At 40.3% G+C, this 14,017-nt stretch overlaps 1 protein-coding gene across 1 annotated transcript; it reads left to right on the top strand.

Annotated features, from left to right (window-relative positions):
• Nucleotides 1-11,958: 11,958 nt before the first annotated feature.
• LOC123667285 lies at nucleotides 11,959-14,017 on the top strand. Its single transcript, XM_045601241.1, has 4 exons — nucleotides 11,959-12,025; nucleotides 12,361-12,579; nucleotides 13,063-13,177; nucleotides 13,725-14,017. Exons 1-4 carry the CDS (start codon nucleotides 11,959-11,961, stop codon nucleotides 13,855-13,857), a joined length of 534 nt encoding a protein of 177 aa, XP_045457197.1. The 3' UTR covers nucleotides 13,858-14,017.

Here is a 14,017-nt window from a genome sequence, read left to right as displayed (position 1 = left end):
ATTTTTTCGTAAAACTCTCGAGAGAAATAACATTGAGGTTTTAGCTATTTTTTTTTTTAATTTATCAGAAGATGTGTATTACTTATTTGACTTTTTTACTCCGACTTCAAAAAAACAGGGAAGTTCTCAATTCGATTGTATTTTGTATGTGTTACCTTTTAATAATAATAATAATACTTTTTTATTTGCAACATCCACACAAATCAATATTTACATATCCATTAAACTAAACAATTAAATTATACAATAAAGATATCGCAAACCCGGTCTCAAGCTCGGCATATGCTGGCAGAGCTGTCAGCGCCGATCTTCCGCTTGAGCCGTCGGGTGACAACACGGTCGCACCAACACCACATATCATACAGAATCGGAATACAGAAAAGGTTTTTAGGTACATATTGTATTGATTTTGATAATTCTTTTTTTTTATTTCAAAGCTGGAGATTGTCGAGTGTTTCTATTTGAAAAAGAAAATGAAAACTTAAGCGAGGTCTAAGGCTGGTTTTCGAATCATATATATTTTAGTCATAGTAGGTATCATCTTGTTTCGGGGTCAAACAACATAAACACAAACGCCTAAACAAAAAAAAAAAAAAATGTTTAATTGAACAGTTTTATCACAGCAAACAGTTACTGCGACTACTTTGTCAACCCATTATCTTTATGTCCATCGGTACATCATTTTCAGCGTAAAATATGAACAACTAATCAGATTATCTAAATCTCTAGCTTTTGAGATTAGCGTCGCTAATAAGCCTTTTAGTTCAAGTAGGTAGACAAATATACCTATATTACATTCGAATATTATTTTTTTTCCTATTTCGGTGTAGTGGTAGAAATAGTCGTTAACACTTGCTGACACGGGAATCTGACAATGGGGATCTGAACAACATTTATAGAGAAAAAATAGAGGAGTTAGACACATAATTACAATAGTGTGTGTGTCAACTCTGACATGCAACTGGAGTTCAGATTCTCCTTAAAAACGATTGCCCTCATATTTAAACATTAAAATGTTCTATTAAATGTTACAAATTAAAATTAATTAAATAAAAACGAGTATGGCTTAGACCACACGACTGAAGTACAACTTCTTTAGCAATAGGCTTGCACAATGGGCCTTTAAAATCCATCATGGATACCCTCCAGTGCGGGGGCGCCAGAGGGTTATGTCAGACTCCTACTGACTAAAAACCACCACGTGTGAGCAGTCATCCGCCTCGGTGGGGCGAGATGGGGTCGCGCTAGTATTCGCCACCTCTGATCAACGGGCCTGCTCTGTGTCTTAGATATACGAAACGTAACTGGCTATGTGAGAAAGAGACAAAGAAAATGTGTGCTCGCACCTCTTTAACTCCGTTCGCCTCGCTCGATGCGACTTTTCGTAACTCTCGTCACGCATTCACCAGCTTACTCCCAAGTCAAGCGTACGTAAAGAAGTTTTTCTTCAAAAATTAAAATTAATTAAATTAATAAAACTCTTATATTAAAACATTGACGCTTAGTATTCGAAACGGTACAGTAATACAATAAATGCTGGTATATCATACCCCTATTTTACTGCAACAGCTAAAAGCGCTGTAAAATCAGCACACGTCACTGGTCGTCCATTGTTTCACATGATTTTACTTCCCATATATTTTTGTACCACGAGCCTTGTCCCGTCTCTTAAGGCAAAAACTCTAAAAAGAAAACAATAAAACAATATTTTAATTATGAATAAAACAATAATATACAATTCATATGATGATAGCTTTATAACATATAACAACATACTAAGCTAAACAAAACGGCAATTAACACTATTACCCATTAACGGAAAAAGAGCAAAAAACTAAATTTACATTACACATTATATGGTTTCATTTTAAAATATGTAATAATAAGAATAAATAAGATCCCGTCTGGTAGGGAGTAGCGTTCTTACAAAAACAAACAAACGATTCTGACGCAGATGTTATTATACTATTTTTCATAATAAGAATAACCATACGAATATATTGCTGCAGATTATAAAAGAACGAAATTTAACATTCGCGAAATATTTTTAACCGACTTAAAAATGGAGTAAATTTTCAATTCGATTATATTTTTTTATCTCTTACCGTAGAACTTTTTGCTGGATGTAACAATTTTGATGACTCTTTTTGTGCTGGTCGGGCATAGTGGTAATGGCCTGCTCAAAATCTGGAGCAGCCTGACTGGGGAAGTACCTCGACCGTACAGAAGATTACAGCTAAATAATTCTGCTTTAAAGCAGTAGCTAAATAATTCTGCTTTCAAGCATGACAAGAGTTCCTGGTTTTGGTATCTCGATAAATGGGCTATCCAACACTGAGAGAATTTTTCAAATAGGACCAGTAGTTCCTGAGATTAGCGCGTTCAAGCAAACAAAAAAACAAACTCTTTAGCTTTATAATATAAGTACATATTTGAGAATTTTCTCACGTAATATATATTTATGTATCTATATTATATTTAAAAGCATATATCTATATTAATATTATAAATCTGAAGAGGGTGTTTGTTTGTTTGTTTAAACGCTCTAATCTCAGGGGACTGCTGGTTCGAATTGAATATATAAATATAGAAAGCAATATATAAATGCGAGATTGTGATGATGGGTGTGTATGTACGTTTATTACTTTTACCGATTTTAATGAAACTTGGTAATAATACACAATAGTTGTAGCGACAAGACTGACGGTTAATTTTATTCAATTTTACAAACCACACTACTTTTACAAGTCCATAGATAATCAATCTAAAATATGTTCTCGTTAGCACAAGATGTGCTGTGTGGCTACGGCACTAAAGAATTTAGCCACCCCCTCTCTTCCCGTGGGTGTCGTAAGAGGCGACTACGGGATAACAAGGTTCCACAAACACCTTGGAACTTAAGAAGCCGACCGATGGCGGGATAACCATCCAACTGCTGGCTTTGAAATACACAGGCCGAAGACGGGCAGCAGCGTCTTCGGTGCGACAAAGCCAGTACTGCGGTCACCAACCCGCCTGCCCAGCGTGGTGACTATGGGTAAAACACATGAGTTCACGTTATTTTTGGCGTAAACTTGTGGAGGCCTATGTCCAGCAGTGGACTGTATAGGTTGTAATGATAATGATGATGATGATATTAGGTGGAGCTACTATCTTATTTGACTTATATTTTGATAATATTCTAACACTTGGCACGTAGATAGTTCGAGATCTAGAATAACACATAGGCTACTTTTTATCCCGACATTCCCACGGGATCGGAAATTACGCGATTGAAAGCGCGTGACGTAGCTAGTGTTTAATATTTCTTTCAACATTATTTGTGAGCTTAAAGCGATATAGCAATATATAGCGATATGTTTTCGCCGAGTTTATGTTTGAGTAATGTAGTAATGTTTATAAATATAAATATTCATTTTTTATACCGATTTTTTTCCGCTGAGTCTAAATTTCAAATCAGCTGTATAGTTTCATTTTAACTGTTAAAAAATTATTATTTAATAATCTATATTAATAAATGGTAAGCCGGTTTTTTTGTTCGGCTATCTGCGAAAACCACAGAAATAATCGGAATGATACTTATACCATAAGATGCAGCGTGTTTCGGAGAAGGTTTTAGTATGTGATATGTTGGTGATCACTTATCGTATAGAGAAATATGGACGGACAGAGGTCGCTAGTATTACATACATTGTAAAATTACGATTTAAAAATGCTTTTGAAATCTTCTTGAAAAAAGATGTTTTAATTAAACTTAAAGTAGTTGGAGCGACTTCAGAATCTCGCAGTACGCTTCATTTTTGGCTTGCGAAAGTTTGATCGTATTTCTCACTTCCGTGCTCAGATCAAATGGCTCCCTATTCGCCTTCGCCGTGATATGCATATCCTATCTACTCTCTTTAATATCCTACGTGATCCTAACTCTCCTTCTTATCTTCGATCCCGTTTTCACTTCTTACCCTCTCCTAATCGTTCCAGGCGCCCTGGCATTACAACAAAGCTGGATGTACCAAAGTGCAATACAAAATTCAAACTTAATTCATTTACGGTACGCGCCTCTATACTGTGGAACAAACTCCCAGAAAGTATCCAAAAAAGTCCTTCCCTTGTCTCCTTCAAACGAAAATTAAAGGAGCACTTTATTTCTCAAGTCAATTTACAATCATCTACTTAGTGAGTATGTAAGTATATAATTACCTATCTATTATGTTATGTATTTGTATGTATTTATGTGTGTATGTATATATACATGTATATGTATGTATGTATAAATGTAAGGTATGTATATATATGTATGATATGTATGTGTGTATGTATTTATACTTATAAGTTTGTAATACATTACAATTATTCAAATATTTTCTCAATATTGTTATTTCTTGCACTGTGTCCCCCGCTATATGACACTCTCTCTCATGACCATTGGTTGACTGGAAGAGATCTCTTCTAGGGATAAGTCCACCTTTGCCATCAACTATATATGTAATTTTCTGTATATTCTGTTCTTAAGTGCAATAAAGTATACATAAAGTAAAACTTCTTTACTCACGCTTAACTTGGGGAGTAAGCTGGTGAATGCGTGATAAGAGCGTTACGAGAAGTGTGATCGGGTGAGGCGAACGGAAGTTGTTGGAAGTTACGTTCGTTTAAGTTTTACTCCAGTCGTGTGGACTAAAAGAAAACTACTTTCTATTCTTAATTTGATCATTTTGAATATATTGGTTGTAATCTCTTTTAGGAATAAATAAGCACACTTATACTTTTGTATCGATGATATTTTTTTACATAACTAGGTCGGCAAACAAGCGTACGGCTCACCTGATGGTAAACGACCATAGCTTATAGACTCCTTCAACACCAAAAGCAAACGTGTTGCCAACCGTATCCCCCAGGAGCTCTGGTCACCTTACTCACCAACAAGAATACAGCACTTCTTGAAAGCAGTAGGTATATTTAGCTGTGATCTGTAAGGTCAAGGTACTACCCCAGTCGGGCTGCTTTATATTTTAAGGAGGGTCTGCTATACCCTACCTCAGTTAAGGTGTTGGATTCCTAACTGCATTCCTTTAAATGATCCCTTAAATGGGACTTATCTATTTCAGAACATATTCAGAGTGAAAAAAAAAACTACTGGGCACAAAAAACTGGTAGAGCACAGCAGGAATTTCCTGCTCAAAATATGGAGCAGCCCGAGTGGGGTAGTACCTCGACCTTACAGAAGACCACAGCAAAATAATACTGTTTTCAAGCAGTATTGTGTTCCTGTTGGTGAATAAGGTGACCAGAGCTCCTAGTGGGATTGGGGATTGGGTCGGTAACGCGCTTTGCGACGCTTCTGGTGTTGCAGGCGTCTATAAGCTACGGTAATCGCTTACCATCAGGTGAGCCGTACGCTTGTTTGCCGACCTAGTGACATAAAAAAAAAACTCCTTGCCCATTTTTTAATTTGACTTTGTTTAAATAAGCAGCAAGCTACTTTTGATAGATTTGTGCCGTATCATACCTTCCGTGAGCGCGTAAGCACGACTATAATTTACAATGAAACTTCTACGAGAAAAATAATTCGTTTTCATATACGTTACTTTGGTTGTATGCAGCAGTTGGTAATAATATTTCACTTCGACGTTTCTTAGGGCTAAGAAAAATAGTATTGGACGGTTATGCAGAAGTAGGTGGCCAGAGTAGCTCGTATATAGACAAAGTAAAATTTAAAAGATGCCTGAGATTTTTTTTACACGAAACATGATCTTTAACACCTACAGAAACGCCCATAAGAACGAAAACAGTTAGTAATCGAACAGCCTATATTCATAACCTTTTGTATTCCTAACACACAATCGTACCGTACACTTTAAGCTGTAGGTATAATGAAAATGTTAAATTTAGTCACTTTATGTATTAATTAAATTACTTATTACTTAAACGTGTAGTCAGGGGATACTCATCCCAATTGGCCTGCCCGGCAGTTGTGGTATGTTATACGGGTACGCGACCCCGGCTCCCCGAGCTGCTACTGTCTTAATCGCATTCATCCGAGGCAGTAGTATCCCTTCCTTTATCCACTACAAAGATCCAAACCGTTCCTTCCTGATTTCCTTGCAGCGGCTCCCTCCCGCTCGACATACAAAGACTATCTCGGTGGGGAACGCAACTTACAGCAGATATGCAACGAGACAGGTGGACCCGGCGGGATAGCAAAGCCTGGTGGACGGCTTAGGGCGATGGTAGAGGGCGTAGAGTTACCATTGGCCAGACACATCATCGGAACCCTTCTCCGGTCGTATCGGTCTCTCCGTTCCACCGGACAAAGAAGGGGGAAGACGAGTGTGTGCACCTGCGTTTGCGCAAACGTTTGTGCACCTAAATATCTCCTGCGCACTTGACTGCTTCCGGAAGTAAGGACTCTGATTTTCGTAAAGTCCCATGGCGATGGGTCGAAGTAGAGAGGTCCGGTTTGATGCAGAGCGGGCTTTGTCTGAGACCTGCACATGGGCGGCTCCAGGGGTGTTTCTAAAACATCGTGGTCGCTCTGCTTCTGACTTAGGGAGACAGAGGAAGCTCGGCAGCACCTGGAGTGACAAAGCAGCCCTATTCAGGGAAGCACTGCTTTCCCTGCTCAGCCTGGGAGGGGGCTAGAAAAGGTGCCCTAAAAATTGCTCTCCCTACCACTTGAGGACGGCAGCAGCCGTGGCTGCCTCCGCATCGATAAATTCGCGGTCGACGTCGCAACCAGAATATAAAAACAGCAAATATGACTTTCGGCGCGTGGAACGTGCGTACACTCCTTGATCGCGATATAAATATCTGCCCAGAACGGAAAACCGCAATTGTTGCCCGAGAACTTCTTCGCTACGATGTAGATGTGGCAGCCCTCAGCGAGACACATTTAGCGGAAGAAGGGGAACTGGTGGAACACGGTGGCGGGTACACTTTCTTCTGGAAAGGACTCGCTGCCTCAGAACCGAGACGGTCAGGCGTTGGATTTGCGATCAAAAACAGGCTTGTCAAGCAACTCGAAGAATGTCCTATTCACATCTCGGATCGCGTTACCACACTGCGTCTACATCTTAGAAATAACAAATATCTGAATGTCATCAGCGTCTATGCACCTACCTTAGACAAGTCTGATGATATTAAAGATAAGTTTTATGAGGAACTTGCAAAATGCATCAAAAGCGTAAGGCCTAGAGAGCAGATTCTTCTGTTGGGCGACTTTAATGCCAGAGTCGGACGGGACTACGATGCATGGCCCAAGGTTTTGGGTAGGCATGGGGTCGGGTGCATGAACAGCAACGGACAGCTATTACTGAGTCTTTGCGCACAATTCCAACTTGCCATCACTAGTACAATGTTCAGGCTTCCCGCTAAATATAAGAACACCTGGATGCACCCAAGGTCTAAACACTGGCATCTAATTGATTACGCTATCGTGCGGCAGCGAGATGTTTCCCAGGTCCAAGTCACCCGCGCAATGCGTGGTGCCCACTGCTGGACTGATCATAGGCTTGTTGTTACTAAGCTGCGTCTCCGACTCCAGCATCCTCGTCGATCTGGAAAACCTAAGCCGTATGCGAGTTTTAACGTGGACGGGCTAAAGGATCCTGTGACGAGGGAGAAGTATGCTCGCACTTTGGCCGCTGGATTACCATCTCTCAGCAAAGATGTTCGCCGAGTTGATTATGACTGGAATGCTCTGTCTTCTCATATTCTAGATACCGCTACATCTACTTTAGGTCAAAAAGTCCGAAAGTCCGAGGACTGGTTTGATGAGAATGACGGAGTCCTGATGGCGGCGATCGGCAAACACCGACGTTTTCTCCGACAACACCGTGGAGCAAACCGATGTGCGAGCACTAAGGAGATCAGACAAAGTGACCTGGAGCTTAGGCGACTATCTCGGGAAACAAAGGATAAATGGTGGCGGGAGAAGGCTTATCACATTCAGTGGCTCGCTGACACTAACCAGGTTGGAGAGTTTTATGGTGAGGTTCGAAAGCTAATAGGTAAGACCCCTTTTGCAAAAGTACCTATTAAGCCTGCTAGTGGCAAAGGTCTTCTCAAAAGCAAAGGGGAAATACTCGAACGTTGGGCGGCACACTTCAGCACTCTGCTGAATGTAGACAGGGCTGCTGACTTAGAACACATTCGTTCGTTACCTCAACTCCCAATATTTACTGAGCTGGATAAGCCATTATCGTGTGAGGAGATTGCTCTTGCCATTAATCAACAGCAAAATAGGCGTGCGGTGGGCATTGACTTTATACCAGGAGAACTGCTTAAGCACGGTGGTGATGAGTTGCAATTGGCTATCTGGGAACACTTTGATCGTATGTGGAAAGAAGAACAGGTCCCATCTACTTTTAAAGTATCACGCATAAGGGCCATATATAAGAACAAGGGTGACAGGTCCGATTGCGATTCGTACCGTGGTGTTTCACTTCTGTCGGTCCCCGGAAAGGTTTTTGCCCGTGTACTACTTAACCGTCTTATGAAGCTTTCTGAACAACTTTTGCCCGAGACCCAGTTTGGCTTCCGACCTGAACGAGGTACGTGTGAAGCCATTTTCTCTGTACGTCAACTGCAGGAGAAGAGCAGAGAGCAAGGTCGTAATTTATACCTCTGCTTCGTTGACCTTGAGAAGGCCTTTGACAGTGTGCCTCGAGAAGCCCTCTGGATTGTACTTGCGAAGATCGGGTGTACAGAGAAGTTTGTGAGGCTCCTGAGACTTCTACATGACGACATGGAGTGCTGTGTCGCTGTCAACGATGACCAGTCCGATTTTTTCACAGTTACCTGTGGGGTGAAACAGGGATGCGTCTTAGCACCCACACTGTTTGCGCTGTACTTTGCAGCTGTAGTACAGGAGGTCATACAAGTAACCTCTGAAGGGGTCCGCATCCGTTTCCGTACGGACGGCGGTATATTTAATCTGACTCGACTGAAGGCCCGCACCAAAGTGTCGCATGCTCTGATCACCGAAATGATGTACGCCGATGACCTATGCTTTGTTGCAGAGTCCCCAGACGGCCTGCAGCTGCTGATGTCCGTTTTCGACGAGTCGTGCCGAAAATTCGGCTTAAAAATCAGTGTCAAAAAGACGGAAATAATGTCTTTAGATATACAAGGTCACGAGACACTGGTTATAAAACTCGGTGGGGAGGAGCTGAAGCAGGTCGACAAGTTCCGTTATCTGGGGAGCACAATTTCATCTAAATGTGACCTAGATGCGGAAATCAACAGCAGAATCGGCGCTGCTGCTGCATCGTTCGGCAAGTTGGATGCGAAAGTCTTCAGCTCCCATGATCTGAGGCTGGCGACTAAGATCTCCGTCTACATGGCTGTTGTGCTGCCCAATATCCTTTACGCTGCCGAAACATGGACCGTGTACCGCCGTCATATACAAACGCTCGACCGATTCCACCTCAATTGTCTTCGTAAAATACTCAATATTCGATGGTCTGATCGTGTACGGAACACTGAAGTGCTGCGAAGAGCCAATGTGGATGGCATTGAGGCTTATCTTATGCGGCGTCAGCTTCGGTGGTGCGGACACGTGTCGCGCATGGCGGAGCAAAGAGTCGCTAAGCGCATCTTCTACTCGGAACTTGAGGAAGGCAAGCGTAAGCATGGCGGTCAACTCCTCAGGTACAAAGATGTGCTCAAGCGACACATGAAAAATTGCAGCATCGACCCGCTGCAATGGGAGCAGCAGGCAGCCGGACGGCCAGAGTGGAGGGCGCTAGTTAAAGCTAGCGTCCAGAACTTTGAGGATAGGCGGCTCTATGAGCTGGACGCCAAGCGAGATGAACTAAAGGTTCGACCACCAGCGACCTTTAGCTATAACTATGTTAACGGTGTGCTAGCGTGCCCGCTGTGTGCGAGGACTTTTACACACAAAATTGGCTACATAAGCCACGCACGAGCACACCAAAGAAAAAAACGGAGTTGAATGCAGTCGCCGTGGCCGTAATCGGCCGGGAGGAGTATATATTACTTAAAAAGTTTCTAGTTGTGGATGCCGGTAGAGCAAGCAATTATCTGTAAAATGATATATAATTTATGTGGAGTAATTGTGAGGTTTTTTCTAAAAAGGGATGCAAACATAAGCGTATTATAATATATATGATGATTTAATAATGTTATGTCATGTTGATGTCAGTAATTTTCTATTGGACACGGTTGAAATAAGATTTCATCCTAGTAAAGGTATCGTCCCGGATATTGAGCGCTTACCTCGGAGTGGGGATCGCTTTGCGCATCTTATGCGCCTTGAACTGAAAATAGTGTTTCCCAGTATTAAAATAAAATGAAATAAAATCTAGGAGTATTTACGCTTACGCTTCAGCCTGTATCCAACACGCTGCTCCAATGCGGGTTGGCCGATATATTCCCTACTATGAGTAACGGATATATGAGTATAGGAGTATTTGGTATTCATTAAATGTTTATCATTCATATTCAACCTCACCTATAAAATTAAAGTGAAGATCATCGTACAAAATTCGTATCGACATAAATATCAATAAAAACTAAAATCACAGGTGCGATTTTAATATCATCAATGTCGCCTAACGAATAAAATAATATTTATTTAAGTAATAATAATCGAAAAAAGGAATAGTCAGGCGATTGTAATAAATAAATAAATAATAAATATCTTATAACATACACACACGGTCATCTGTTCCCATGTTAAGCAACTGAACGCTTGTGTTACAAGTAACATCCGACTGTTATAGCTTAATTTTTTTTTTTGATAAAGATACATAGAAATAATACATATTAACTATAAACTTATCTCTGTAAGAGATCTCTATATATATAAATCTATAAATACAAATATTACACCCAGACTCAGGCGGGAATCGAATCCGCAACCCGCGGAAGAGAAAGCAGGGCCACTACAAACTGCACCACCGGTGCTAGTCAAATCGAGCTAGTGTTTTTGTTTTCGGTTGTATTCAATTTACGATTTATCGGCCTACAATATGGCTCTATCGTTGAGTGTTGCGTGGTTTTAGACCAAAACGTCACCTAAAAGTTATCTTGAACCAAACCACAAGTACACTCGAGATATTTGAAATTCACAGGTTCGTTTTGATGTTTTCTGAAGTGACACTTCTTTAAGCGCATGAGAGTAAATTTTTTTACGGATGAAACGGCAACGTCTTTGTCGATGGCGCTGGAACGGAAATCTAAAGCTTCAGATTTGTATAAATACAAACGAGACTTAAAAATTAGTAGGCCAAAGAAGTTTCACTTCTGACGCGTGTACTTTGTATGCACGCACTTTTTTTTATACACTTAGGTCGGCAAACAAGCGTACGGCTTTCCTGTTGGTAAGCGATTACCATAGGCTGTATACACCTGCAAGCACGTTGCCGACCTCCCCAGAAACTCTACCTTACTCGCCACAGTACACAACGCTGCTTGAAAGCAGTATTATTTAGCTATAATATTCTGTAAGGTTGAGGTATACTACCCCAGTCGGGTTGCTCCATATTTTGAGCAGGAAATTTCCTGCTACTCCTCCCCTACTTAGGCCTCCTGTCTTACCTCAGTTATATTCACACATCTCATCTCCGACGCGCTGTTGGTTACTGTGACATTTAAAAATTATTTACTATTTTTTCACTCGAGAATTTGCGAGAGAGGGGGTTGCTATATTCTTTGCTGCCGTAACCATACAATCCACTCTGAACGGGAATAGAACCCGCGACCGTCGGTCGACCCGGTGAAACAGGCCCTTAGAACATTAATATATACTATATAAAAATTAATTCACAAATAATACTAAACTAAAATTTTTTTTTGCTATTGTCAGAATAAAGTTTGTATAAAAAAAAAAACAATACATTCATGAAAAAAGCTTGCACTAAAATGGTAGTTAGATAGTTTACATATATGGGATACAAAAAAAAAGTAATGCAAAATATTTTATTTTCAGATATATATGTAATGGCGATGCAAGTATGTAAGAATCTCATCCTTGGAACAATTGTCCTGTTGACCTGGATATCTGCTGGTAATATATATGTAATACTAGATTTATTTTCAAGAACAGCACATTGGTTACTGCTCCGCACCCCTCCTAGTTTTATAGTTTTGACATTTTATATATTTTAAAGCCTACAGTTTTCGTCAATAAAAAGGCTTTACAAAAGTAGTATTTATAGTAGCCTAATATGCTAGTGTTGGGCATTTGTTATTAGTTCGCGGATTGTTTGATTGAGCCTATACCTAGACCAGGAAATAATATTTGTACAAATAGAAACATCCCAAGCAGGAACCGTACCCGTGCCGTTTAAGTCGTGTTTAGGCGCCCACGTGGCAAACGCGTGGAGCGTTACGTTAAACCAGAGCGACGTCGAGCATTAGTTTTATTAAGTTTTTATTTTTCAGCCCAATCCATCGACTGTTTCAAATGCGTCTCAATGAACGGCCATTTCTCGCCGTGTGACGATCCTTTCCACAACAACCACTCTCTCAACATGCTGGAGTCCCCCTGCATGGGGGGCAGAAAGGGGAGGGATGGACTATTTCCAGCCACGTCGTGTATCAAGATAGCTGGAGTTTTTGGTGAGAAATTATGCTATATATAATCTCTACTGTGCGTTAGTTCCTATCTTGTAGGATTTAGAGTCAAAATGTATTAAATACAGGTCAAAAATCGTCTGGCTACGTATCACAAATTTATCTGGTTCTATGATTCTCACTACAACAAACAGTCAAACAATTTTTATACTAAAAGGCTGGCGAAAAATAATTCGGCCCACCTGATAGTAAGCGGTTATGCCTGCAACACCAAAAGCGTCGATGCCGACCCACGCCCGACCCTTCCCAGGAGCTCTGGTCACCTTACTCACTACAGGAACACAACACTGCTTGAAAACAGTATTATTTATCTGTGACCTTCTGTAAGGTCGAGGTACTACCCCAGTTGGGCTGCTCCAGAACTTGATCAATAAATTTCTTGCTGAACTTCTTCTATACCTCAATAGACATTATTAATATGAAAAATTGAGAGAGAAACAAATAAATGGATTGTAAATATATATCTAGATGATACCGGAGAGTCGATAACAGTGAGAGGCTGCGGTCTGGACTCCGGCACAGCGACCACCGACACCGAGATCATACGCATGTCTCACTGCGGTAGATTTTATTATAATGATAGGTAAGTTTCAAATGGACAGGTAAATAAGATGTCATTATTATCTCATGACAGTTTTGCATCTTCTGTACCTTAACTTAAAATGGTAGACCATTTATGTATATTAGAATAATTGTATTTGATCGCAAACGAAAAAAACCAACTTCAATTACATCGACAATTAAAAATTAAAAAACGCACTAGTCGTCGCTACGATTTTCGAGGGTTTCCCTCGATTTCTCTGGGATTCCATCATCAGATTCTGGTTTCTTTATCATGGTACCACACTTGGATATCTCCTTTCCAAAAAAAAAAAAAAATTATTAAAAACGGGTCAATTTCGGAATTGAGTAACCTCCTCCTTTTTTTAAGTCGGCTAAAAAGAAACGGACCTAGAATCAATCAATGTAGAACGCCCGTTTTTAGCACAGATTTAGAAGACATTGTTCCATTTATAATGTTAAAATCATCACACAAAATGTAATTACGATGTTCCTTAATACAGAAAAGGAGTATCATTAGTTATATCAAATTATGTTTTATAATAAATCTTATTTATTATTTTTTCTAGATACGTCCACGGCTGTCTTCAGAGCTGCAACGACGCCGATGCTTGCAACACGGCACACCGGAAATCCGTCTCCGCGAATATTTTAGTGACATATCTCATTTCAGTGTTGCTAACACACGCCGTAGCGAGCTAACATAGATTATAAATTATTGAAATGCTTAGAACGGCTTGGCTTTGTAATTTTTGTAATTTTACATGCTAAGTAGGTTAATAAATATTAAAACTAGTTATTTATAGTGATGGACCGCTTCGATGGCGGAATTATCTGAAAATAAAATAATAAATCGAAAGCA

The sequence above is a fragment of the Melitaea cinxia genome, chromosome 27, assembly GCF_905220565.1.
Source record: "Melitaea cinxia chromosome 27, ilMelCinx1.1, whole genome shotgun sequence".
Lineage (NCBI taxonomy): Eukaryota > Metazoa > Arthropoda > Insecta > Lepidoptera > Nymphalidae > Melitaea > Melitaea cinxia.
Note: the sequence above shows the minus strand (reverse complement) of the source record. Positions and strands in the feature narration are given on the sequence as shown.

Coding starts and splice junctions, on each gene's coding strand:
- LOC123667285 (XM_045601241.1), top strand. CDS start 11,959: ATGGCGATGCAAGTATGTAAGAATCTCATCCTTGGAACAATTGTCCTG. Junction 12,026..12,360: donor GTTGACCTGGATATCTGCTG/GTAATATATATG, acceptor ACGTTAAACCAG/AGCGACGTCGAGCATTAGTT. Junction 13,178..13,724: donor AGATTTTATTATAATGATAG/GTAAGTTTCAAA, acceptor TATTTTTTCTAG/ATACGTCCACGGCTGTCTTC.